Source organism: Biomphalaria glabrata, chromosome 12 (genome assembly GCF_947242115.1).
Source record: "Biomphalaria glabrata chromosome 12, xgBioGlab47.1, whole genome shotgun sequence".
In the NCBI taxonomy this organism is placed as follows: Eukaryota; Metazoa; Mollusca; class Gastropoda; family Planorbidae; genus Biomphalaria; species Biomphalaria glabrata.
Genome location: NC_074722.1, coordinates 18630597 through 18658382, shown reverse-complemented (window position 1 = coordinate 18658382; position 27786 = coordinate 18630597). Strand labels below are relative to the sequence as shown.

Here is a 27786-nt window from a genome sequence, read left to right as displayed (position 1 = left end):
TGTCACAAGATGTCGACTAATGTTTTTTTTTGTTTTTGCTTGTAGTAAAATAATGAAGAGATGTGAATTATCAGATCAAATGAAGACATCCAAGCAATCATATGCATGATATGGAACAATGAATGTATTAAACAGTAATGAAAAACTATGTCTATTATTATTATGTTCCTTTAATGGCTTTATCTTGTCACCGTTGCGTATTTTAATTTTTATTAATTTATTAGCCTAGGCGACTAGGCTTTAGGCTAGGCTTTGTAATTTTTGTATCTGAAGATTATGGACATTATCATATTATGTTATGATTACGCCTATCCTATGGCTCAGGAACTTCGGTGTAACGTGTTTTAGTTTTATTTATAATTATAGTATACTCTAATCTAAAAACTCTAAGTCGACTAAGACTAAGTCTAAGTCTAAGATCATAAACTGATAAAGATCTAGATCTAATTGCTGCTTTTATTTAGGGATCACAGACCTATATATAGACTCTATAGGGGATTTTCACACAAAAAGTTAATCACAGTAGTCTCCTTGTTTACATTTTGATACTGTTACTGGCGATAGTAGAGATCTAATAGATCTAGATTCCAAATAAAGTAAGTAAGAAAAAAAGAGAAAGCAGTATAAAGAAATGTGGTAGCAATATATAGAATCATATGGAACCTTAAGAAAAACATAATGAAAAGAAGATTAGAATCTTGTCTAGATCTACAAGCTACAAACTTTACAAAGAGTGAAAGACGCCACGGCGCCCACGGCCATGTTGAAACAGTTACAATGAAAGCTTACTGTTGCCAACTAGAATTACTAGATCTAGATAAATATTTAATAATAGGTCACTAGGTCTTTTATATTATTATATCATCTGTCATGATCTGTTTAATTACTTTATTAGAAGCTGTACAGTATTTGAGTGGTAAAGCATTTGGCTTCCAAACCAAGGAGTCCTGAGTTTGAATCCTGGTGAAGACTGGAATTTTCAATTTTTAATTTCAGGATCTTTACTGTCTTTGACTTTAAGTAAAAGGTGGCTGTTCATTGTGCTGGCCACATGACATCCTTCAACCCTTGTTAACCCTCGAAACAGATGACTAGAGACGCCAGAGTGGGTCAGAGTAGTACATCATCTGCCCCCATAAGGGGATTTTAACTTTACTTACTTACTGTTTATATATAATCTGTAAATATTATATTATATTTATGGATTAATATTATATATTATATATTAGGACATTTTGATTTAGGTCTAGAATCTATATATATGGATTAATATTGATCTTGTAATGGACCTCATTCACCAATCGTAAACAAACAACATTTAGCCACGTGATTCTCTATATCTTCTATACAAATTATGTAATCCATAAAGGCTGTCACGCGATACATATTTTTCATTGTTTTATCAATATAATGACGTGGCTAAATGTGTTTATTTACGATTGGTGAACGAGGTCCATTAATTAACACAGTAGTATAATATTCTTACCTTGAAAACTTCTATATAAATTGGATAATAATGTAGCCTTCTGTTCATTTTAGTATCATTGTTAATGATTACTATTTAGATAGATCTAGATCTAGTCAACTTTAACCAAAAAAAAAAAAGTGAAATTAAAGATCTAAAGTTCTTGACTTTTGAATGCAGCTACTCTAGTTCAGTTTTATCTAATTTGTCCGGATCTAGAGCTGAGAATGTCTGAAATATTGCAAAATGATGAAGCAAATTCAACTACTAAAGAAATAGAAATGGATGAACAGGAACATGAAGATGTTGAAGGTGATGATCATGATCATGAAGATATTTCACAAAAAAGTCAAAGCTCTTCAGATTCAAGTGAAAATGAAGATGAAGAAGAATCTGAGCTTCATTCTAAGATTGATACACTTTCTACCCAGGCATGTTTTATGATTTTACTTTTTAGATCTATATATACCATATATATATATATACTGATTCCCTTGTATTCAATACAAAGAAAGAACACTAATTATAGGATTTGAACATATTATATTATATATATCTAAAAATCTTATTATGTATATAATATATTTTCTTTGCTTTCTCTATGAGCCACTAACATATGTCATGGATGAAAATGGTGATGAGTTATTTTGGTTAAGACTGGAATATTGAACTTCAAGCTTTTTTTTTTTATGGAAATCCAAACAATCTTATTTTTATTTATATCGGATAATGGTCAGTCCACATATTTTGCATGTTAAGGTGGCTTTCACTTTAGTGGTAGAGGAGCCAGCCATTTTTCGTATGGTATGCTTTTCTTCCAGAACTGAGGTCCATGTGTTTTCACTGTCCATAGCTTTCTTGGTCATCTTTATCTAGTGTGTTTTAGGGCTATGTCTTCCTGATGGGCAGTTTCAATGTTCACTGTTTTGAGTTCTCATTTGATTACATCCACATAACAGAGGTGGGGAAGACCAGTTTTTCATGAGCAAGACGCAAATAGCTTGTAGAGAATGACTTTTGGGATAAGATTGTCCTCCATCCAGTGAAAATGACCAAGCCAGCGCAGGTGGCATTGTCTGAGGACTGTAAAGATGCTGGAGAGATCCGTTCGCAGATCTCAGTATTGCACACTCTTGCTATGTGATTTTTAGTGCTATGTGATTTTCAAGATCATTTGGAGGCAGCGCAAGTGGAATGAGTTTAGTTTTCTCTCTTGCTTTGCATAAGTAGTCCGTGACTGCGTACAGTAGTGTGATCAGTGTGCTTGTAGACCTCCATTTTGGTCACTGTAGTGAGCTTCTGGTTTTCCCAAATTCTTGGTCTGAGTCTAGCAAAAGTCCTTGTAGTCTTCCTATGCATTTCAATTATTACTATATATATATATAGTGCTTTTTTGGAGAAAGAAATAGGTACCGGTACTCAGTGACGGATTGCCTATTATTAAATTAATAATAAACATTAAAATACAAGAAAAGTAATAATTGAAACGCATAGGAAGACTACATGGACTTTTGCTATATATATAGATGATGTATATATTCCTCATACTGAAGGTAATACAGATAGATAAAAATATTATTTATTACCTTTGGTCTGTGTATTCTAATAAATATAAAGCCATAACACCAAAAAAAAATACAACTATAAATATAGTCAGCCGGCGCAAATTGCCCCAGGCCAGCGCTAGACGAGCGGTCAACCGTGACGAGTTATGACGGTCGGCTGAGACGAGTGTCAACATAATGGTTCGGGAAGGATCGACGTCGTGAACAGAGCTCAGAAGCGTCGTGGGGGATGTAGTCATGTGACAAGGCTAGAAACGTCGAGCGATGTTCCGTCCGGTTCTAGAAGGCCAGTAGGGACCCTATATAAAGAGCGGAGGTGTTGCAGTCAAGACGGTTGAGAAAAGGGGCTCAATACAGCAAGGTTCACGACAGAAGGTTCACGACAGGGCTCAGAACACAGTCGACTACAGCACAGTTCAACAGTGTGGTTCTGTACGGAGCATTACGACGGTTCAGTGCGGAGTACTGTCAAGTACAGTTGAGACTACTGGCGTCTTGATCTTTTTCTGCGATCGAGTCTGACACAACGAGCCTAGTGTGTGAAGTCAGTCCTGAACTGTTGAACCCAGTGCAAGCCCGGAAAGAGATGGAGAGGCCAGTGCAAGAGTTGATACGGTGGTACAGTGTTATCGGAGAGATATTTGTACAGTGTACGTGTTGCCAATTGTACAGTATTGGCTGATATTTATTCAACTATTAAAGTGTTAGTTACTTTGGAGCCCTGAGTTGTCAAGTTCTTTAAGTTGGTGGTGTAAGGTGCAGAGAGCCTGGATAGTGAGATTCGTAACAATATATATATATATATATATATATCATACCTTACAGGTTTTATTGTTAATGTTTGATCATTGCTAAGTTAAAATGTTTATTTAAAACAACTTGGAATTTAGTCATAGAGATAAAAAGCTTTGGAGAGATCTAAATGTGAGTCGCAGTGATGGAAGGATGGTAGTAGGAAATAGAGACTCTTTTGGTTGTTTGTGAAGAAAAGTTTCTCAGATAATTCTTAGAAGTTCCCCATGAAAGTGTTTGATAAGTAGAAAGCATCACTTTAATTTCTTTATGACTAAATTGTATTGATCACCTTTTTGAAAAGATTTATTTCTCACACTTTTTTTTTTGTATTGAATGTCCATCAGATTTCACAGAATCCATTCATTTATGACAATCACATTGAGAAAATAAAGCTTTTAAAGCAGCTAGGAGATCTGTACAGGCTTAGAGATGCCAGAGCTGACATGTCCAAACATTTTCCTCTTACTGAAGGTAATACAGATAGATAAATTATTTATTACCTTTGATCTGTGTTTTCTAATAAATTTAAAGCCATAACACACACAGACAAAATACCACTATTTCAAATGCAATGTTTAAAATCAATACTGTTTTAAATAACTTAATGAAAACTATCAGTACTGTTAAATATAAACAAAATCATTTGAAGGAAACATCTCAAATTAAATTTCAACAAACTTTTTGATAAACTTTCTTTGCATTTGGGGGATGTTCCTACATTCTGCAAAATTGAACTATTTGTACATTATGCTTATAATTATGAGTTTTGTCCGTGTTCTTATTAATCATTCTTTGAAAAATAGTTAAATCATGAAAAAAAAAGTTTGCCTTCCAAGAAGTTAGTAACTGCAGACAGGTTAAACAAATGTTTTATTTTTTTTTTTACCAAGTGGATATCTTGTCACACATTATCCAATAGTTATTTCACATATTAACACTAGATAACTGTTGGAAGTTAAAGAAAATCAAGAACAACAGTCTAAAATTTTTATCATCCTGATTGAAGGCCCAGACTCTTGAAGATCTGCATTTCTTTGCGCTTGACTGATTCATTTTTCCACTTTTTTTTTAGTACAAAATGTTTTCAATCATTCTTATTTTTTTATCACAATTTGTAAAAAACCTTAAGTATTGAAGTTGACCTATTTTTACATGTGTATCTTATAATATATCTTTAATGGCAACCCAAAGAACTGTGGCTTGACTGGCTGCGTGATGAGATACCTCTTATATCAGAGGACAAAGATAAGAAAAGAGTGGAGGAATTATTTGAAAAAGCTTTTGGGGATTATCAATGTGAGTAATTCTCTTTGCCTAAACTATCTCTATGATATTACCTGTATTTTTTTTTTACAATTTCCCTTATTAGCTTCCAAAATCTTTATGGGTGGAGGGACAGTAGGTGGATACAGATTTTGAAAATAGCTGTAATGATTTTCCTGGAAATTTTTATATAATTGGGAAACAATTACTGCTAGCCAATTAGTCACATACTGAAAACTCAGGTTTGACTTACGATTTTTTCAAATATAGTGAATACTCAGGTTTGACAGTTATAATTTTTTTCAAAATATAATCATCTTAAACTTAAATTTGGCTATTTCTAACACTCTTTCAGCTGGTATTTCCTGACTTGACTCAAATGTTTCTTTGTTTTTAGTTAGGAGTTTTATAAATAAAAAATGTGCATGTGCATTTTGAGTATTGTCTTAATAGCTGGACTGTAATAGAAGAACCTGATTGTGCAAAGTTCACTGGAAAGACTTTGACAATTCTGAAGCATTACAAGAAATAATTAGAATGAGAAATGATTGACCACCATCAACTTCATAAAGGAGAAAATTGTTTTACAAAAGAAGCAACTTTGTTTTTATATTACTTGTTAAGTCTTTATAGAGTTTTCCTATGGAACTGTTAGATTTTACCTTACTCTTGTATCCAAACTGTATCATCAAGAACTTGGACCTATAGTTCTCTAGCACTAAATCTAAATCTTTTTTTTTTTATTTTTTTTTAATTTTTTTTTCTTACATTTTTTTTTATAAGACTATTGGTCATAGTTTAGCTTCTTGACCAAGTTTATTTATAATTGTGTCTCAGCTGTTCCCGTGTGGTTAGAGTATGTCCAGTATGCTATTGGTCTAATGAAGGAAAAAAATGGACTTCCCCTTGTCAGAGATGCTTTTGAAAGAGCTTTGTCTGCTGTAGGCTTACATGTAAGTCAAGGATCTAACATTTGGGATGCCTACAGGGAGTTTGAAAATGCCATTTTGTCAGGACTCATCGTAAGTACTAGTGTCCTAAAAAAAATGTGTATCTAGTCTTAAAAATAGGTTTTTGTACATTTATTATCCTGACTCTTTATGAATACATTTCTTAAGTTAATGAAAATAGTGTATAATCTATATATGTAAAAACAATGACAGCAGAGTTCTGTTTGTATAAACTTTTTTTGTCTTTTAAATGTCAGAATATTGTTTTACATTATTATAGTATGTATAATAAAAAGTAATTTCATGCACTCAACTTTTATTTTGATAAAATTAATTTGAACATTAGGATACTTAAGATTGTGTTGATTTTTAACAGCCACAACCTGGAGCTGTTGTTACTAAAGAAGATGAGGAAGCTTTTGCTCTTCAAAACCAAAAAGTTCATCAGCTATTTAAAAGACAGTTGGCTGTTCCTTTGCTTTGTAAGTTACATTGAGTTATAATGTGGAGAATTTGTTGATCTTAAGCTTACCAAATAGATTGCTTCTCTGTGTGAGTTTGAGATAATAATATATTTTAACAGAATTTTAGTTCATATAACTCTTCATAGTGATTTTTGTGTAGTAGATTTTTATTGAAAGATTTGTTTCTTGATTCCAGATATGCAGAATACTTTGGATGAGTATAAAGAATGGTTAGGTGAAGACATTATTGACATAAATACACAAAAGGCTTTTGATAAAGCATTTGAGAAACTACAACATTTACAGGCTTTTGAAGATAAACTGGTCAGTCAATGATTTAATGTTGTTTTTTGTTAATAACTGTTTGAATGAATTAATTTTATACCACTTGTTAGAGATAAAATGATTAATAAAACAGTGACACATATTTTCATCACAACAGAGTAGAGATTTAAAGATTTGAATGCTAACATTCTCTCTTAGCACAAAGTTTAAAAGATGGAAAAATAATATTTGTTTGCCAGGTCAAATGATCTGGTTTTAACAAAAGTTAAAACAAATATTGTTTTTTAATAAGGATTAAGAGAAATTTTTCAGTCAGATTTCTTCAATTAATTCCCAATGTGTTTGTTTGTGGATTAGATCAACAGCGAGATTCCACAGCTGCAGACATATCAGGAATACATTCAATATGAACTGAAGTCAGAAGACCCATCTAGAATTCAATGTATTTTTGAAAGAGCTTTGAAAGAGAATTGTCTGAATACTGACTTGTGGCTGCAGTACACAACTTACATGGTAAGTAACCCTTTCAAACCATATGATCCATAATGATCTTTTTCAGTGGTTAATGATGGTGGTATATGACTTTTACATGGACCACATTTACTTTTCCTCAACAAATTTTCTTTTACCAACTTCTTAAAAAATCAGCAACATTCAAAATCCCAAATCCCAGTTTTAACTGAGATTTAAACCAGAGACCTCTTCAGAAACCAAGTGCTTAATTAATCACCAAGCCCCTTTTTAGTTAAAAACCATTTAATTTTTTAAAATCTTTCTCATTAACATTTATATATATATTAATATATCTTTCCTTTCCCTTTTTTTTTAAAGAAGTTAAATATCTCTACTTATGCACTACAGCTCTCAACTGGTCATCTTTCAGAAAATATAGAAATGTCTTAACTCATCATTTTTGTTTCCTACCTAAAAAATTTGTCCTAAACTATGTTGCTGATAAATTCAATAATGTTTTAGGATAAATTAAAATTGAAAGAACAAATTGAATCAGTATATGAGAGAGCTGTACGTAACTGTCCGTGGTCATCGCAGTTGTGGGTCAAATATCTTCTGGCTATGGAGAGACAGAGTGCACAATTTGAAAAGATGAAAGGTAATATTCAACTTAATCCTTATCTAGTACAGACCTTTTGGAAGCTGAAATAATACAAAGAATTTAGTTTTAAACTACATGCCTTATTTTGAAATTGTAGGTTTAGCCGAAAGGGCCCTCCTTGTTGGGTTTTCTCAAGCCTCTGACTATCTCTCTGTTTGGTGCCAATATTGTGACTACCTGAAACGTCGGATCAACTGGGATGCTGGTACATATTTTACCTCTAATAAATTAGGAACATACAACACAAAATATTTAATAGCATTTTCTAATTATTTTTAAAAAATTGTCTGTTTTATTTTCTATTTGATTTAAATCTCTAATTATTTTATCTACATTTTTTTATGGACTAGATCATGAAGAAACTTTAGAGACTTTTAGACTATCAACACAAAGTGCTGTCAACTATATGTTTGAAAGTAAGGACTGATTGTTTGTGTACAGTATGTTTTAGAATAATATTATCAGATACTAATATAAATTAGAAGCTCATTAAGCATTTTAAAAATCAGAAAACTCTAGGTTTTACATTGATTATATACGTCTAAAATATTGCTTAGCTAATTAAAATATTGTTATGCTTTATAAAATGTTGTTTAGTTATGTAAAATTAAAATGATCATGCATACATTTATAAGTCTACTATCTTATAATGAAATATTTATTGTATTGTAATGTAAATAAATCTGAAGGTGGTAAACTTCTCTTTTAACCCTAACAAAATATCTGAAGAAAATACTTACATTTTTTAAAACTTTATTTGATCTTGACATAAGCCTTTTTTTCTGCAGACATTTAAAAAAAAATGTTGGCCTATATTGATAAACTATTCATTTTTTACTCGATCCCCATCATTTGAAATTGACTACATAAAAAAAAACTTTTTTTTTCTTCTCTATTAGACTTTGGTAATGAAGGAGATCCAGGAGCAGTATTACAACAGTATTTGTCTTTTGTTGAGGTAATTCTTTGGTATTGCTTTGTATTGTAGAGACTTTTTCTTCTTCTGTTTGTGGACTTGCTTGTTTGTAAAATTCTTTTGTCTAACAAAGTAGATCAAAGTTTATCTCTTCAAATTTTTTTGGGAGTTTAAACAGAATCAGTTTCTAAATGGTTGTAATGTACAATATGATTTTGTCTGAAGCTAGTTGACTTGCTGTGATACATACAATGTTACCTCTTACATTTCCCTTTTAGTATTTTAGCTTTTTTCATTGTCAAGTGTTTTTTGTATGTAGCCAAAAGCTTAATGTGTGAGTAAAGTAGGTTTACTAGACAGAGCAGTTATGGAATGGTATTACTTTAGCAGATTTATATACTTTACTAACTTTATATACTTTACCAGCTTTATGTACTTTACCAGCTTTATATACTTTACTAACTATATACTTTACCAGCTTTATATACTTTACTAACTTTATATACTTTACCAGCTTTATGTTTTTTACTAACTGTATATATACTTTACCAGCTTTATATAATTTACTAACTTTATATACTTTACCAGCTTTATATACTTTCTATCTATCTATGGGGGCAGATGATGTAAAGGTCACCTGTTTCTGTGGCCCACTGTTAATGAGGGTGTCATGTGGCCAGCATAACGACCAACTGCTTTACTTTTCCCCAACTAATGTCAGGTACCCATTAGAGTTGGGTGGACTCAGAGGCGCCCAAATATCCCGAAGTTAAAATCCCAGTCTTCACCAGGATTTGAACCCGGAACCTTGGTTCGGAAGCCTAGCACTCTACCGCTCGGCCACCAGGCCTCCTTATATACTTTACCATCTTAAGTTCTTATCCAAAGAAAGTCAAAATTAGATCAGAACCTCCCTGGCATATAAGGTCTAAAAAATCTAGTTGCTCAGACATCTCTAATAAGTGTAACCCTATTTTCTGGTAGGAATATGCTATAGCTTCTCTTCTTTTCTCTGATAGAAATGTACCAAAGCTGCTCTTCTTTTATCTGGTAGAAATGTGATAAAGCTTCTCTTCTTTTCTCTGGTAGGAATGTGCTAAAGCTGCTCTTCTTTTCTCTGGTAAGAATGTGCTAAAGCTGCTCTTCTTTTCTCTGGTAAGAATGTGCTAAAGCTGCTCTTCTTTTCTCTGGTAGAAATGTGATAAAGCTGCTCTTCTTTTCTCTGGTAGAAATGTGCTAAAGCTGCTCTTCTTTTCACTGGTAAGAATGTGCTAAAGCTGCTCTTCTTTTCTCTGGTAGAAATGTGCTAAAGCTGCTCTTCTTTTCTCTGGTAGAAATGTGATAAAGCTGCTCTTCTTTTCTCTGGTAAGAATGTGCTAAAGCTGCTCTTATTTTCTCTGGTAGGAATGTGCTAAAGTTGCTCTTCTTTTCTCTGGTAGAAATGTGCTAAAGCTGCTCTTCTTTTCTCTGGTAGGAATGTGCTAAAGCTGCTCTTCTTTTCTCTGGTAGAAATGTGATAAAGCTGCTCTTCTTTTCTCTGGTAGAAATGTGATAAAGCTGCTCTTCTTTTCTCTGGTAGAAATGTGCTAAAGCTGCTCTTCTTTTCTCTGGTAGAAATGTGCTAAAGCTGCTCTTATTTTCTCTTGTAGAAATGTGCTAAAGCTGCTCTTCTTTTCTCTGGTAGAAATGTGGTAAAGCTGCTCTTCTTTTCTCTGGTAGAAATGTGCTAAAGCTGCTCTTCTTTTCTCTGGTAGAAATGTGGTAAAGCTTATCTTCTTTTTTTTGATAGAAATGTGGTAAAGCTGCTCTTCTTTTTCTCTGGTAGAAATGTGATGAAGCTGCTCTTCATTTCTTCTCTCTTCATTGCTTCTCTCTTGTTAGAACAGTTCACAATGCTTTTATTTTTGAAAAAAAAAAAGGTTTATTTATTCTAGGAGCCATAACTTGAATCTCTTCAAATAGAACTTCAAAACACTTCATTACTTTAAAACTCTGCTTCCACTTGTTAAACTAAAGGAAATAACTAAATGTTAAGTAAGAAAAGAATGAGAAGAAGAATTACATTGTTGTTATTGAGATACAGGCATGCTCAGTTCTAAGGCTGTCTTTCTACTTTACAGGCAAAGTTTTGTAAGAACATGGAAAGGGCTCGAGAGATTTGGAATGAGGTGATGCAGGCAGGTCATGGAGCTGAGGCTGCTATGTGGTTACAATACTACAGACTGGAAAGGTTTGTGTTTTTATGATGTGATATTCTTCAATAGTCACCTAATTGCATAAATCGATGGACAAAGACTTAGATATTTACTTATGGCTTCATTCACTACCAGTATTCTGCTACTATTTAAAAATGATCATTATTATCTAAACTATAATAGATGCTGTTTTTTTTTTTTTCTATAAATTAAATTCTATATTTTGTTTTATTTCAACTATTTTCTTTTCTTCTTAATGTTATATGTATGAGGATTAATGTGAGATATAGTAGACATGTATTTATAGAGAGAGGACATGTACATAAAAAGATGATCTTTCTGTTCAACCTTTTAAATATTTTTTACTCATTTTTTGTTTTATGATTTTGATTTTTATCTTCCTTGCAATCTAATGAATTTAAAGCTCATTTGAAATGAAGTCTGGAGGTTTTATTTCATTTCAGAATGTTTGGTGACAGTAAACATTGTCGTAGAATTTTACAAAAAGCCCTGAACTCAGTCACTGATTGGCCAGAATCTATAACACAGGCATATATTCAGTTTGAAAGAGAGGAAGGTTAGTTATAGACAGCATGTTCAATGTAATTGTAATTCTTAAGGAAATATTTTGTCATGAACTTGGAAAGTAATTATTTTTTTATTAGCAGTCCTGAACGTTAAACTTAATGTGTACAGCTAGCTAACTGTTTTGTAGGTAACTTGGAACAGTATGACATGGCTGTGTTAAAATGTGAAGCTCAGCTGGAGAGAATCAATGAACGCAGAGCCCAGGTGAGGGAAACACTTTGTAACTTAACTCAAGTCTAGAAGTAGGTCAAGCACAATGAAAGTGTCTAAAAGAGTATTACTTTATTTGTTAATGAGCCCTTTCATAAATTTGTATTGTAAAATTATAACGATAGTAAATTACTGTAATAGTCATTAGTATATGTGCTATTTAATTAATAGTAAATGATATGGATTAGATAGTGAAAATTTGTACATTCAACTGTTAACTTTTACTATTGAACATATAATTCTTTTTTTTTAAATGTTTTTATTTTAGAGTGAACAGAGCCAGCAGGAGTTGAAAACAAAAGATCAACAGGCTCATGGAGAGAAGACATTTCCTAAGAAAAGAAAACAGGTTGAAGCCAAGTATGGTGGTGCAGGAGACAGTGGACTACAAAAGAAAAGAAAGGTAAGATACATTATACACATTCAACTGAAAGGACATCAGTTAATAGATAGATATACACAACTTTCGTTTGTGTAGTTTACCAATTTCTACTAGTTAATAATATGCAGTTTTTGACCTACAATTTTACCTACAATTTTTTATTAGAAGAATAGCAAGAGAATGCATTGTAGATACATCAGAATAATTTTTTTTTTACATATAAATAACAAAATATAATGCTCACAGCACTCCCTTTACCCCCTAGTTGGCAAAGGTGGGGTGTCTACTGTCTTTTCACTAACTCCAGGAGAAATCTATTCTAGGGTACAAAAAATCTCTGAAAGAATGAAGGGTCAGAATGTACTGAAGATCTAATTCTTCTCTAGATCTTGATAATTGTCAGAGTGAATTTGAGGGATTACCCATTCATCATTGTGATAATCAAATATGTTGTTACAAAGATCATGGAACATCTGTATGAAAGCATGTGGGTGTGTGTGTAGAAAATTACTACTATTTGAAATTTAAACACTGCAGTAAATGATAGTATGCAGCACAACTTTAGAACAAAAAAATCAAACAAAGCATTAGGATTTATTAAAAGAAATTTCTATAAATCAAATAAGAACATAAAACTAAAATGTTATTTAACCTTGGTTAGGCCAATAATAGAATATGCATCCTCTGTTTGGGACCCCTCAACTCAAGAAAACATTAAGAAACTAGAACAGACACAAAATAGAGCAGTGCGATTCATAACAAACGAATATTCACATTTGACTAGAGTAACACCTTTAGTAAAATCACTAAATTTAGAAAGCCTTCAGGACAGAAGGCTCAAAAGTAAAGTAGCAATAATACATAAAACACTGAACCATAATCTTCAAATACAAAAACAAAATTTAATAAAATACTCTGAAAGACACAAAGATAAAGGCACATTCCTCGTCCCATATGCTAGGACAAATTTGTACAAATACTCCTTCTTCCCTAGTGCTATTAGAGCATGGAATGGGTTGCCTGAGCTAGCCAGGAAAACCAGTGACTTGGCAGAATTTAAGTCATTGGTTAATATGCATGACTAAATGCATGACGCGTAGGACGTAATCATCTTCTTTTTTGAAGTAACGTCTGTATTATATAAGATAAGATAAGATAATGACTAGATTTGCAAGTAGGCCTCTATTCTAAATCAAAAATTAAAAATCCTCAAAATTGTCACAGTGAATATAAGGGCTTGTTAAAAGTATGAGTGAGATTTTGTTCTCGTTTTTTTGGGTGGTTGGGGGTGTATTATTTGGTTTGTGGAGATAGGTTATTCTATATAAGGCGTGTCTCTAGATCAATGACGGACAAATTAAAAATAAATGTGTAAAGAGTGGACTAAGTTGCAAATAGTTTTGTTTCTTCTTTCAAACTGTTCCACCTCAATGTTGTATTTGTCAGGATTTGTATAATTTATGGGTACAAAATATGTGTATTGCAGGGACTTCATTATATGCTAGGATACAGCGGATGATTCAAAAAAGTGTATGCATTGTTAAAACTGCATTACTGGTCTTTCCATTGAGAAATGCACAAAAGTGTGACAACCTAAAAGTCATAGTTGGGAATGAGGGCTTTCTATTGGAGGATACCAAAAAATTATGGCATGTCCTTGTAATTCTGTCTGTTTCACTGTTCAGGTCAAACTGACTAAAAATATGGGACGGTTATTCACTTTCTCAAGGGCCTTAGAAGTGTGTGGTTTGTTTGTGTCTGTGTAGGGTCAGCCATTCCATTAGAAGATACAAGTGTACTGTTGGGGGAGAGGCATTTAATTTAAAAATAGTGTCTGTATTGTTGGAGGGGATGTTATAATACAGGCAGGTGAAAAGGCTACAACTAATGGGCATAAAAAGTGTTTGTGCATACTCCATATATTGGGATTTCAAAGGTTGTGTAGCTCAGGTATCTGCTTGTTAAAATATATATGCTTATGCTTATGAAAAAAAAAATTATTTTATATTTTAAATGTCATTAACAAATGTAAATGTATTACATCATATCTAGGTAGATCATTTGGCTTCTGCTAAGGACTCAGCAGAACCAGCAGTTAAAAAGGTGAAAGAGGAAATAAAAGAGGAATTACAAGAAGAAAATCCTACGAGTAAGTACTGATTATATAACATGTAGCTTTCAACAAAATGTTACATCAAACTATGAAATAGTAGAGTCCTAAAGAGTCAAAAAGTCTTTATATTATTGCAGGTGATAAACAAGAAGATAGTTCTCGAGTTATTTCTGAAGAAGAATCAAATTCCAGAGTTATTCTCCATGGAGAATCTGTCAAACATGACCCATCTAAAGACAACATCACAGTTTTTGTTTCCAATTTAGATTTCTCTGTAGAAGATGAAATAGTCAAAGGATTTTTTGAAAAGGTTCATCTATATTATCATTTCAATAATAATTTTTATTTAGTTAGTAGAATCCCTGAGAGGTGATATTTTTAATTAGTGCAAGTTGATGAGTTAGTTGATTTGTTTTCACACTAGCAGATCTACAATCATATGTATGAAAAATATGTTTCATATATCAGTGATTGTTTAATTATTTAAAAATTTAAGAAAAAGTTGTAAGTCTTAAAACGTTTTTATCATCTTGTAAAATATTATTGTTCATTTGGCTGTATGAAGTATCCAATGGAGAATGCTCAATTTACTAACATTGTGTACTTTATCTTTATGTAAAGATTGTGATGATTGATATTTATTATTATTCTCTCTTTCAGTGTGGTGAGATAACCAACATCAGACTAGTCAGAAACTATAAAGGAAAATCTAAAGGATTTGGCTATGTGGAGTTTACAGACAGTGTAAGTAGTTTATTAAGTAGAGTTTATTAAAATATTTACTCTTGAGACAATTGTTCAAGGCTACTGCAGCTTAAAGTTGTTTTCTAACAATTATTTTTAATTAGAATGCAGTACTGAAGGCTTTGAAGCTAGACAGAGAATTCATTAATGGTAGACCAGTATTTGTGTCAAGATGTGAAGACAGATCTGTAGCTAAATCTCAACCACTGAAGGTAAATTCACACTTAAGTCTTTTACTTTTAGTCTGGGTTCTTGAGAAAGTTCAAACTTGGGTTAATTTTATTATCTAATATCCTGATCCGGAATGATGAAGAAAGCTTAATAGTTAGTTGTTTTTTTTAACACTGAATTGTCTAGATTTACTTGTGTGTAACAAGTTAAACTTACTACTTAAAATTAACACTTCAATATTGTTTTTGCTTATTTGAATATTAATTTGTTCTTGTAAAAAAAATTTTTAATGTATTCAAAATGGATATAAACCACATATCTCTTATCATGAGTGCATCCTCTCATAATGTATTGCAAATGGCCTCCTTCAGTCACAAAGAGAATATGGATCATCCTATAGAAATGAGATGAAAGCCTGGGCATTAATTATGGTCAGATGACGCCAACACAGCAGTTCCACCAGCTCAGCACAGCTGATTTGTCCAAAGGTACTGATATTCTGCCAGCATTGTGTGCTCCAAGCTGCCTTAGGATTTTTCCTCAGGGCTGACTACTGAAGCATTTCCCATGTTTGGGTATAGCTACAAGGAAGCAGAGATTTGAATTAGGAGTTTTCTGTTCTTGCCTAAACTCCAGAAATGGCACTGACATTAATACAAATGAATTATTTCAGTTCATTAAAGTAATTAAAAAGTAAAAAAAAACAAAAACAACTAAAACTTCATTTGTTTTCTTCCTCAGTTTTCAACAAACTTAGAAAAAAATAAACTCTTTATTAAAGGTCTTCCTTTCACAATGACTAAAGAGGATTTAGAAACAATGTTTCAAGTTGTAAGTATTTGTATAGAGCTTCAAGTTAATAGTCATACATACATACATTCAACATCCTGAATCACTCAACAAACTGAAAAAATCTGCATTTGTATCATCAAAAAATGCCTATTCCATGAAACTATTGCTTTATTTCTTCAGAATGTTCTAGTTGAATTAAAACTAAACATTTGGCAATTAAAAAAAAAACATAAAAAAGGGAAATAAATAATAGAGATTGTACTAAATAAATGTGTGGAGCTCTGAGTTTGGAATTGACTTTGAAATAATTTAATGCTCTACACTTTTACTTATTTTATATTTAAACATTTTATTTTTCATTGCACTCAAATAAAAGTGAATATATATACAAGCAAATGTTTTGATTAAAAAAAAATTAAGTTGATTAGCTATTTTAATAGCTCCATTCATACTATTGTTACATTCACACATTCGCTTTACTTATAACATTATTATTTTGTTTAATTGTTTCTAATACACTATATTATTAACTATATCAGTAATACGCAAATTAAGACCCTCTGGCCACAGGTAATATCTATCTAGTCTATATATAAAGCATAAAGTAAGGCGTACATATGTCCCAAATAAAAATCAAATCCGTTTGACCAATCTTGACGAAACTTAGGTTTAAATGTTCCTAAGATCATGTCAGAGACCTTAGTGTCCTTCCCACAACCGGAGGGCCCTAAAAATAGACAAATAGTATTGTCTATATATAACTAATTGTATCTCCATTAAAGAACAAAACTTTTTAACAAATTGGCTAAACCTGTTTCACAGTATTTTATATTTGAAATGAATATGAACGGGTAAACCCATTTACTACTCTACTTTTATTTTCATGCCAAAATAAATTTTAAAAAAATTTGAAGGTAACATTCTCCATGTTTGACATAGATCTAAATCCATTCCACAAGATCAGTAATACCCAAACTAAGGCCCACAGGTCTCAGGTCATATATATATATGATAAAATAGTTTTTGATGCTCTTTGAAAGAGAGCAAGATTAATGTATTTTATCTTCTCTACAGCATGGAAAACTGAAAGATGTTAGGATGGTGACCTATAGAAATGGAAAACCAAAGGGAATTGCTTATGTTGAATTTACTGATGAAGTGAGTAATTTTATAGTCGAGCATACCTATGCCATTTTGTGTTACCAAGGGCTGTATTATCTATTGTCACTATGTTATGCAAGCACTAGCTAAACTATGCTATTGATATTTAGGCCATATTAATAACTAGGTCACATTAACTAAATGTTATTTATGAAAAATATAAGATTTTGACACATTAGTTGTAATTAGGTCATGTCAACTAAATGTCATTTCATGACACATTATTATCATTAGTTTAAATTAGGTTCTGTCAACTAAAAGTTAGTTTGTAACAAATTAGATCTAATTTAGCCACTTCAACTAAAAAGATCAAATTCAAAATGAAAGACATTACCCGAAGGCTTGTAAAGTGTTCTAAAAGAATCTCAAAACAAAAGAAAAGATGTTGACATTTTTTCAACCTAAGTTTTAAAATTTATTTATATGCCATATTTTAACACTTTCATTAACTGTAAAGCTCATTAATCATGGCACTGTAGTAAATGATTATTTTTAACAGGTCTAATTAAGATGTGAAACTTCAAATGAATTTTATGTTGTATAATTCAGATATATTAATGTATATTTTGAACCCAGCAAAGTGCCTCCCAAGCTGTTTTAAAAACTGATGGGACAGTGATAGGAGACAATACAATCTCAGTTGCTCTAAGCCATCCACCAGAACGTAAAACTTCACTACTGACAAGGTCTGATCTAAGTTTGGGCAGTGGCAAGAAAGAAACAGCTTTGTAAGTAGAAATAATATGCTGACGCTTTTTTTTTTTAAATGGAGGAATCAAGAATAGCATTAATTGTATTCTCTTGAGGGCAATTTCTTTTACATTAGTGCATTACTCAAAAATAGTACAACAATGCAAACACGGTGTACATTCATATAAGTCTCACTCAAACGTCTTTAATGGTGAGTTTGTTTATTTGTTCTTGTCATGTATGTCTACAGTTTGAGATTCATTAATTTAATACAATTGGTGTCAAATCTCGGGTCAGAAAAGAGCTTGGTTGGGTGTCTGGCTGGTGACTCCACCCTGTATAATAACACCAGTTGCTACAGAAACAGCAAGAAAAATTTAAAAAGATTTAACATGTGACAAAGGTGACCAAACTGTTGTGTTGGCATTGCACCAAATCATGCAGGCCATAGAATTTCTGTTACTGGGTTAACTATTCAGTGCAAAGAAACTAACCCATATTAGTACATGGACATGTAAGAACCCTCCACTAATGGTAAAACTGACCCACATTCCAAAAGAATAGGACACATAAATAGAGTTGATTGAATAATAAGCTTTTCTAGAGCAATGTGTAAACTGTGATACAATGAACACCATATGGAAACAGATTTGGTTAAGTCATGTTTAAACTGTGATACACTTAACACTGTATGGAAACAGATTTGGCCACGCCATGTATAAACATTGATTGTTATTTTAATCTTTATATATATTATAGATACACTGGATAATGATAGATGTCTTATGCATTCAATGGTCCTAACTTGCTTTGGTTTGATTTACATTTGACATATTTCTTAATGGTAATAAGTCTAAATATTTTTTTTGATTGTACTGGGAAAAGGCTAAATAAAAGGTCTCTAAGTGTAAACTGATATAATTATCCACATCCTTAACCTATTGTTTAAGCAAGTCAGGTATCTATTCTATGAACGTCTTCAATCACTTAATGCTGTCTTTATCAAGTATTGACCAGACACACAGCATCATCATGGCTGTTTGAAATAGATCTTAGTATACATGAAATCAATATATGCCTTTGACTCTTCTGTTCATTGCTTCTTTTTAGTAGTATGAAAATTCACTTTTAATGGATTACATTGTAATAAAATTTTATCATAATTGTACGCCAATTTTTAAAAAGTAAATATTGTCAGTCTCAATAAAAAAAAATTTTAAAGTTTTTTTTTCAATGTCATCTTCAGTCGAGGCAAGGCAAGAACACAAGTAACATTGTTGCCAAGAGCCTTGAGACAGTCTGGACAACAAGACACTGGTAGTGGAGACTCCAGTCAAGAGAAAGTCAAGACTGAGACCACTTCAATGAACAATGCTGACTTTAGAGCCATGCTATTGAAGAAGTAAATACAATTCTCTTGTTGTTCTCATATCATCAAAGCATTGTTTAAATAATCATTTTGTTGTCATTTTTATACAAAGTATTGTATTTTAACCTGATTTTATTGTATAACATTTCTACTAAGTGTTATATTTGCTTAATAAAAAAAAAGAATTTACAAAAAAAAAATCTTCTTTAAATATTTGTTTCTATTTTTTTTACTGTTACCAAATGTTCCTTCACAAAATAAATGTTTCTTAGTGAAATCTTAACACGATGACCACAAAACAATCTTTTGTCATATAAAGCCGAAATTGACTGAATATGTGTTTTTGTTTGTAAGAATGTGTGAAAACAAAAATAAATGTAGTTAAAACTTTATTTTTGGGAGATTGAGCGTTTCGACGCCAGAGTGATAACAAATAAAAGGTCTGAACAAAAGCTATGGAGTACTTAAATATTGAATCACGAAGCCGAAGAAAAGTTAGGGATTGTACATATAATCATTTTTTAGGGGTGGTAACAGGCAAAGCAGGAAAAGTGAACCTATAATTCTCAGTCTAGAAGCATGTCTTGGTGTGTGGGAAGTTAATATAAGCAGGCAAAACAAAAACAAAGCTTATAGAAGTGCAATTGTATCAATTAGTTTTGAGCTGTCATGTAATTAAATTTGTAATAGATCTAGAACAACAATAAATCTGTGCCATTAGAATTTTTTTTTTGTTTAGCACTATTTCATGCTTTTATGATCTGATCACTTTTCTGTACCAGTTGGGAAAAGGATATCTGGGCGAATTGTACCTTAATTGTTTTTTAAAAGCATTTACAAAAAAAAAAAAAAAAAAAGAAACAACCTGAATTCAAACTCATGCCTCAAGGCCTCAAGTTGACATTCTAACCAATCTGCTTCTGAGGTACTTATGAAAATTGAAGATTGTATAGTTATCTATTGTTTGTTTCAAACTTACTTTAAAGCGGTGACCTATAAAATTCAGCTTATACTACCACAATATCTTCCCTTGTTCAAGATAGCAAACAAATTAATTACCAAAATTAATTAACTAATTGGTAAATTTATTTTATTGATTCTTGTGTTGTCAGGTAAAAGAAATAATTGTGCAAAATTTCAGCTTGATCTGAGATTGGGTGTTGAAGACATAACGTGTACAAACTTTTGACCAGACAAACAGACAGAGTGAGTTGATATAAGCTTTGTAAAAAAGGCTCATGCCAAGCCAATTAGATGTAACAAATTATAAAATTAAAATTTTTAGGGGGGAGGGGAGAAGCAGGATGTAAAAAGTAAAAAAGAACCAGCCCAAAAGACATCATAGAGCAAAATAAACAAACAGCCTGGGACTAAATCGGTGGGTAATGCTAGTATATATATATTTATAAATATCCCGGTATTGAGCTAGATTGTAAGAAAAAAATATTGATTCAATCTCTGTCTTCAGCTTTTAACTTCACCTCTGTTTTCTTAAATTTTGCATGTAAGGAAAATAAAATGTCTAAACAATGATAATAATAATATTCAATTTATTGCATTAGAATAAAACCTTTCCATGAAATGAATCATTGAATAACATATAATACATTGTGTTTGAAAGGCAGTGTAAAGTCCTATCAACTTGGGTCATGGTTTGGCTTGTCTTTTTACTGTCAGATTTTAGGGACAGATTTCTCTGGACTCTGAAATAATCAAAAACATTTATTCAACTTTAAATGACAAAGCTAATCAACAAAATAAAAAATAAAAAACAATTGAAAAAGTCAATTTTAAGAAACTGTTAACTATCATTAAAAAATGTTCAAACAGACACACACAAAATAAGTGATAGATGAGATTAAATAGTTTCACCTGTTGCCGCCTGCACAGAGTCTTATACTTCATTTGTAAAGTGTCATATTCTTTTTGAATTCGTGCTAGTTCTTTAGTTAATTCTTCTAATTGCTGCTGGCGCTCCCTGAACGATAGATGTAAAACAAATTTCAGGGACTTTTGAGTTTAGACAGATATGTGGGAGTGCAATTATGTTTAAAGACCACTAAATTTATGTACATTTATTATTAAGGACCATTAAATACATGTGCATTGTTTTGACAGAATAATGCTATTGTAATAAATAGCATGGTTCAAACTCAAGGACACAAAATTAAAAAGTTTAGAAGTTATAAAGAGAAAATACATTTTTATTCTGTATGCTAGCATATGCTAATTAGAACAACTTTTTCCAAAAGCTATTTAAGCAGTGAAACAAGATTAACTCTGTTCATGCTGTAACTTTTTCTGTAAAATCTCAGAAAATGGACAATGAAAGTCTTATCCACAATGAGTGGACTCCTCTGGCAGAGGTGCAGACCCCTCTGCTAGTGAGGTACTTATGACTAGAGAAGATTGTATAGCTATATATTGTTTGTTTCAATTTAGAGTGGTGACCTATAAAAGGGGACTATTTCAGCTGATACCACCACTTTACCAATTACAATTTCTTTCCTTTGTTTGAGATACCAAACAAAATAATTTATTACCAATAGTTAATTAACTAAATGCTTAATTTTATAATTGATTCTTGTGTTGTCAGGTAATAGAAATAATTATGCAAAATTTCAGCTTGATCGAGATTGGGTGTGCGAGAAATAATGTGTACAAACTTTTTACCAGACAGAGTGAGTTGATATAAGCTTTGTAAAAACAAACAAACCAAGAATTTCCTTTCAGAACATCTGCCATCTGTGTCTTCAGCTTGGTTAGTTTCTGCTCTCTATCACTGATAATTGAATCTTTTTCAGTCAAACTTAATTCTAACTTGTTAAGATAAAAAAAGAGACACATTTTAACTATGTTGTATTGTAAAATAAAAAAAGGAGAATAACAACAGAGGTGCTCCTTTAAAAACACTTTAAAGACCAACTTAGGCATCAGCTTGCATATTGATTCATCTATCAAGAGATCTCTGGAACCATCAAATGGATTTGCATTATATTTTGTACACAGGTTCCTTTTACCAATTAGCTGCTTTCTAAGAAACAGTTTTGATAGTTTTTTAGTCTGAGAGTAGAAATTTGTGAAAAATCACAAGGTTTCTATTAAACCTTTGAGTTTAATTTTCAGTATTTCCCAAAATGGCTGTAGTCTATTTATAAAGCTATTTATAAAGCTTAAATACAACTGCACAAAATAGACTTCATACTTTTTTAAAAGCATATTTTCTTTCTTTTTCCCTAAATAGGAAAAAACTTTGTGAAGCTGTGTGAATGTGTGTGTGTTTAGTCTACAAAGTCATAAAAACAAAATGAAATCAATAGTTCTTTAGTACAGATCTTGGCACTTTAAAAAGTTAACTAACAAAACCAAATTACACTTTTCATTTTTTTTTTCTTGAGAGACCAAATATTTCTGATGGCTTATTAAAAGTGAGTGTGTGTGTATTTTGGGAAAAAAAAAAGCTACAATAAACAAGTATTTATTTAACATTTTTAGGAATTTCAAACTTCCAAGCAATATAGTGGGTGTCTAACATTTCAACCTGGAGCATGTTCAAAACTTACTGTCCTAATTTGTTTGTTCATTTCTTCTTTCTGATCTTCAAGCTTTTGAACAAGACTTTCTTTAATCTGTTGCATTTCTTTCTTGGCATCTTCAAGACACATTTGTGTAGATAGATGAAATTGTTTCTCATTCATCAGCTCATTCTTCAGATACTCTTCCTAGATTTTCATAGATCAAAATATTACTAACAAAGCTTGAAAGATTGAAAGACAGCTTTTACCTGATGGGAACAGATAAAAACCTTTTTTAAAAAAATGTAATTGTTATCATAAATCTTAAATGTGTATCTCACTTAAAATTACAATCACCTGGTCCTTTAATTGTTTCTGCAACATTTCATAGTGTTCTTCCATCTTTTTGATTTGAGTTTCTTTCTCTTCATTCTGTAATTGAAGAGTCTCAAGCTGCTCTTTTAAATATCTTTCATTTTTCTATTTGAAAATTATATGACAAAGTGAGAGCACTTTTGAACTAGAATTTATTTGTAAATTGACTAAGCAATTAAAAAGTATTATGTAATTTTTTGTCCATCCTAATCCATTAATTAGTAATTTATATGCTCTTCCAATCCCATAACCATGGACTAAATTTGAGGGAAGTTTTCTGTTCTGCTGATGAAATGTTTTTTCTAACACAGTTGAAGATGAACAGTAAATTGGCACAAAATAGGCCACACTAAGGGATGTGTGTCTGGTTTACTTGGACCTAAAAGCAGCATGATACCCCTCCCCTCACTAGTCCACAAAAGAGATTGATTCATAGCCCTCTGAGCATGCTATAAGCTTAATATAAGTAGGCTATAATAAAGCTTCAACAAATGCATAAACCAAGGTTGTATTATGACTTCCAGGCTCTTTTGCATAATATTTTTTTATTAACATCTACCATGCTTTTGACTTATCAATGAAAATCACACACCTTCACTCTAGATCTTCTAGATTTATCTATCTTATCTTATTTATTAAAGACATAACTTCAAAAAAGAAGATAATTATGTCCTATTTATTAAAGACATAACTTCAAAAAAGAAGATAATTATGTCCTACACATTTCATGTGTCAATCTAGTCATGCATGTTAATCAATGATTTAAACTTTGCTAAGTCATTGGTTTTCCTGGCTGATTCAGGCAACCCATTCCATTCTCTAATGGCACTAGGGAAGAAGGAGCACTTGTGCAAGTTTGTTCTAGCATATGGAATAAGAAATGTGCCTCTACCTATGTGTCTTTCTGAGTATTTCATTAGGTTTTTGTATTTCTATTTTTAAATTATGGTTCCATGTCTTATGTATTATAGCTACTTTACTTTTTATTCTTCTGTCCTGAAGTGTTACTCTAATCAAATTGGAATATTTGTATGTTATCTTAAATTAGTTCTAGTTTCTTTCTTTTCTTGAGTTGGGGGATCTCAAACAGAGGATGCATTTTCTAATACTAGCCGAACTAAAGTTAAAAAGCATGTTCTTGTTTGTTGGTTTTAATAAACCCTAATATTTTGCTTGATTTTTTAATAATTTCATCAATTTGGGGATTCCATGATACCTTTCATTTATTGTTGTTATATTGAGTTTTTAGTCTGTTTTTATTTGTTTAAATTTTGTTGTTACTCTTTATAACGCATATTTTTTGGGTTAAAGACATGCTCCTATTTGATTCCCATTTCTGTGATTTTTCTAATTCTTTTTGTAAAATTTCAGTATCTTGTGTTGTTTTTAATGGTAAACTATTAAACTTTACAAAAAAATGCAAATACAAAACAAAAAATTATATTATATAAGATGTGTTCTATGCAGATGATGTAGAAGTCATGACATGCATGCGGCAGGAGCTCCAATCACTATTGACAGGTTTCTCTCTAGCCTGCAAAAATATGAACAAACAAAACTGCACAAAAAAAGGAAAATGTCATTTGACCACTTATAGTCCAATGCCACTCTACATGTTACTTCATGTTAGGGTACTTAAATTCTACAAATTCTACCCAAGATGTCCAGTTCTTAGAAAAGATCAGGAAATTCTGCTTGATTCATTTTGTGCATTTGGTAAAACAAGAACTCACTACAAAAACCAAGGCCTAGAATGCAAGTGTTTTGTGTACCCTACTGTACAGCAGCAAACATGGACTAAATATTTAAAACATGATAATAAATTGAATTCATTTTACTTGTGCTGTCTGCTGTATCCTGAAGATACAAGGAAAAACAGAGGGAGGAGTACTGAGATATTTGCTTGTACAGGTCTTATCAATGTTCATCATAGCTATCTGCATTTACTTAACCATTTTTGCAAAAGGGAGGGTTAAAACTTCCAAAGTCTTCCTCTATAGCCAATTTGTTACAGACACAAGGAAAACTGATCACCGCAAATCCAATGTGTGGATGTAGTTTAATGAGATCTAAAAGCAGTGGATAGACGCTGTTGATTGTGAATGCTTAGAGCAAGACCTCTCTATATGTAGGGCTGGCAACAAGACAAGTGATGTAGCAATAATCTGAGTTAACAAAAAAAAAGAATCAAACAGGCTTGTTTTAATAACACCCAGGCAGGTACTACTTGTACATTTAATGTACCAGTATTCATGAAAAAAAGATTATACTAAATAGTGCTCTATAATAGCCAGAGTTTTAGGATACGCAGTTCAGACTGTCATCATGATCCTCCAGAATTTGAAACCTGCCTGTCGCCATACTCTGCCATCCTAATAAGTTTTGAGATGAGATGTAATAGTCTTCATTAATGAAGATATGCCTGAAAACTTACAAGTAGGATACAAGAATAAATGCGATGAGCCATATAGCCATTTCATGACTGAAGGTTGCAATTAAACAAAATATATATCAACAATTCATACATATAAATATAGTATTTGCTTCTATTAATGCTGTAAATTTTTTAGTTTAATTTGTTTTTAAAAAATGTCCACTAGATCTACTTACTAAAAACGTTTGAATTTCTTTCTTACAAGCTTCATGCGATATTTCATTTTCTTTGGAATTTGACAGTGTTGAATTATTTTGTGGGCTTCTAGAGTCTTCTGAATATTTATGATGTTCAGATATTTTGTCTATATCTTTTTGACTATCTGCTAGTTGGGTTGAAATGGTGATAGCACTTCCCAGCACACCTTTGATTTTATCAGGTTCTGTTCTATTCCAATTCGGAATGGAAAATGTATTTTTCTCAACAAATTGTATTTTACTTCGAATAGATCCTAGCGGTCTGATGTTTTTTAGTTTTGAATGTGACATTACTTTACTATCATTACAATTATGAATAGAAACAGTAAATACAATAGACGATTCTTTATTTAATAAGGAGCGGTTATTATAATATAGATCTACTTAGTGAAGTTAGTCTTATAACTTAGATTTAGATAATTTAGATTTTATATTATACTGTCTATAGTGTAGTATTAGATCTATTTAACTATTACAAATCGTCTATGGATCTAGATTAGTAAATAAGTATTAAGTTAAGTATAGACTTCGTCGGACTTCGACTTCACTAAAGTCTTCAGCTTTAGTTTATTATACATATATATTTTATTTTTTGTGTAATCTTTATTATTTAAGCTAAACATAATTTGTGATCTAGATCTAGTTGATCACATTTTAAAATTATGTTTTTCTTTCTATAGATGCATATCAGTGAGATAGATCTAGTTAAAGTAAAAGACATTTATTTTCTCGAGACAATGTTACTAATGTAATCAATCTATCGTAACTATTGACTGTTCAGAAGTTAAAATAGTCTCTTCTTTCATTGGATCATTCTATTTGCCGGATCTCAGAATCGTCTTTTTAATAAATTTTTTTGGTAAAATATTTTTTTTTTTTTTTTTTTTTTTACAAAGGGTAAAACTTCCCATCGAAGGACCCTTTTGAAGAATGTTACGCAAGTGGCAGCACCGAAATTATAGGAATAAAAATTAAATGTAAAAAAAAAACAAAAACAAATCATCCTCTTCAATTAAAAAAAAAAAAAAAGCAAACTATATGCATCCAATTCCATAAGCGTAGCCAATAGGGGTTTGAGTCCCCCCCCCCTTTTTTTTTTTAAACTATAATATAGTCTCACAAATTCCTTAAATGTAGCCAATGGGGTTTTGATGTTAAAAACACCCACATTTTAAAATTTCAAGAACGAACTTATTCTAAGCTAATTTAAGGTACAAAAGACATCCTTAAAAAATGAAGGGTCTGCAATGGGTGTAATGATCTTCCAAGATTTATTACAAACACACGCGCAAATGACACATTCACCCCCCCCCCCGGAAAAAAAATCAAATCCTGGCCCACAACGTTAGCTGTCAAGTCCTGAAGTGTCGTTTTTAGATGGTTCCAGTTACTCGCTGGATCACCGTCCTGGGGCTTTCTGAGATCAACCTCAAGTTTCCATCTGAATAGGTCTATTGTACTTCAGCCAGCCTATTGCCATAGAAAAAGCCAGTTTTTCCTGATCATTGTGATGATGATATTCAGCTTAGCTTGAACAAGACGATGGGCGTGTTATTCGTATATAATAACAATCAGCGATCGGCATTACTCTAGTGTGTCCACGCATCTCGCACTGTAATCCAGCAGGCGCCATTATTGGAGATTGGATGCTTCCATTTAAGTCTTTAAACCTTTTGTTATTTATTCGGAATATAATTGTTAGTGATTGCAAGTTTTGCTTCAATCAGAGCTAAAATTATATTCTACCGTTATTGTAGCAGCTGCCAATACCATATGTCTGGCTACTTCGATCACCTAGCCAAGCACTGTAGTCATTTTCCACCCGAGCGTTATAGTCACCCATGATAATTAGTTTGTCAGCCGCAGCGTCTACTTTGCAGAGGACTATCCTCAGATCAACGTAAAATCTTTCATTGGTGTCACATTCTGCCGCAGTGTGGGAGCGTAAGCACCAATGACAGTTACGAATTTAAATCCATCTAACGGTAGCCTGAGCGACATCAGTCGAAGTGAGTGACCAATAGGGATATCGT

General features: G+C 31.9%; 3 protein-coding genes across 16 annotated transcripts in view; 1 reads left to right on the top strand and 2 right to left on the bottom strand.

The window, feature by feature from the left end:
* The window catches only part of LOC106063362 (3-oxoacyl-[acyl-carrier-protein] synthase, mitochondrial-like), a 45941-nt gene that overhangs the window by 11845 nt on the left and 6310 nt on the right, over positions 1-27786 (bottom strand). For 3 of the 10 annotated variants that reach the window (XM_056006502.1, XM_056006504.1, XM_056006500.1), the window contains exon 1: positions 476-602. The exons of 1 other annotated variant lie outside the window; for it this stretch is intronic. Coding sequence is in view for 1 of the 9 variants with exons in the window: in XM_056006496.1 (XP_055862471.1) it covers positions 729-762 (34 nt within the window). In the remaining 8 variants the exon portion in view is untranslated. Of the gene's footprint in view, positions 1-475; positions 603-723; positions 784-27786 lie in introns of those variants that run through there. 6 more of the 10 variants (XM_056006496.1, XM_056006499.1, XM_056006509.1 and 3 more) reach the window with 6 other exon arrangements.
* On the top strand, positions 59-19425 carry LOC106063370 (squamous cell carcinoma antigen recognized by T-cells 3-like). Of its 5 annotated transcripts, none has more exons than XM_056006491.1 (25): positions 118-134; positions 997-1109; positions 1685-1896; positions 4170-4296; positions 5017-5121; positions 5926-6110; positions 6415-6520; positions 6699-6826; positions 7145-7300; positions 7763-7898; positions 7999-8106; positions 8252-8317; positions 8801-8859; positions 10938-11047; positions 11477-11589; positions 11728-11804; positions 12079-12213; positions 14245-14341; positions 14443-14615; positions 14966-15049; positions 15154-15261; positions 15962-16051; positions 17087-17170; positions 17750-17901; positions 19110-19425. In XM_056006491.1, the coding sequence occupies exons 2-25, from the start codon at positions 1088-1090 to the stop codon at positions 19267-19269; spliced, it is 2793 nt and encodes a 930-aa protein (XP_055862466.1). In that variant the 5' UTR covers positions 118-134; positions 997-1087; the 3' UTR covers positions 19270-19425. The 5 variants fall into 5 exon arrangements, with proteins under 5 accessions (XP_055862467.1, XP_055862466.1, XP_055862468.1 ...); XM_056006490.1 differs by lacking the exon at positions 118-134 and adding an exon at positions 502-596; XM_056006494.1 differs by lacking the exon at positions 118-134 and adding an exon at positions 580-596 and having other exon boundaries at positions 997-1105.
* Positions 20766-26526, bottom strand: LOC106063363 (coiled-coil domain-containing protein 27-like). The gene is made up of 6 exons (XM_013221703.2): positions 25733-26526; positions 23105-23227; positions 22796-22954; positions 21949-22052; positions 21105-21210; positions 20766-20935 (listed from the first exon to the last, which is right to left on the bottom strand). Exons 1-6 carry the CDS (start codon positions 26042-26044, stop codon positions 20906-20908), a joined length of 834 nt encoding a protein of 277 aa, XP_013077157.2. The 5' UTR covers positions 26045-26526; the 3' UTR covers positions 20766-20905.

Bases quoted from the DNA above. Each gene is read 5' to 3' on its own strand.
- LOC106063370 (XM_056006491.1), top strand. From the start codon at position 1,088: ATGACTAGAGACGCCAGAGTGG. The intron at 6,521-6,698 runs GTAAGTTACATT...TCTTGATTCCAG, and splicing joins GTTGGCTGTTCCTTTGCTTT to ATATGCAGAATACTTTGGAT. The intron at 11,805-12,078 runs GTGAGGGAAACA...TTTTTATTTTAG, and splicing joins TCAATGAACGCAGAGCCCAG to AGTGAACAGAGCCAGCAGGA.
- LOC106063363 (XM_013221703.2), bottom strand. From the start codon at position 26,044: ATGTCACATTCAAAACTAAAAAACATCAGACCGCTAGGATCTATTCGA. The intron at 22,053-22,795 runs GTAAGTTTTGAA...TATCTTAACAAG, and splicing joins TGAACAAACAAATTAGGACA to TTAGAATTAAGTTTGACTGA. The intron at 21,211-21,948 runs GTTTGTTTGTTT...TCTATCGTTCAG, and splicing joins GTTCTGAAAGGAAATTCTTG to GGAGCGCCAGCAGCAATTAG.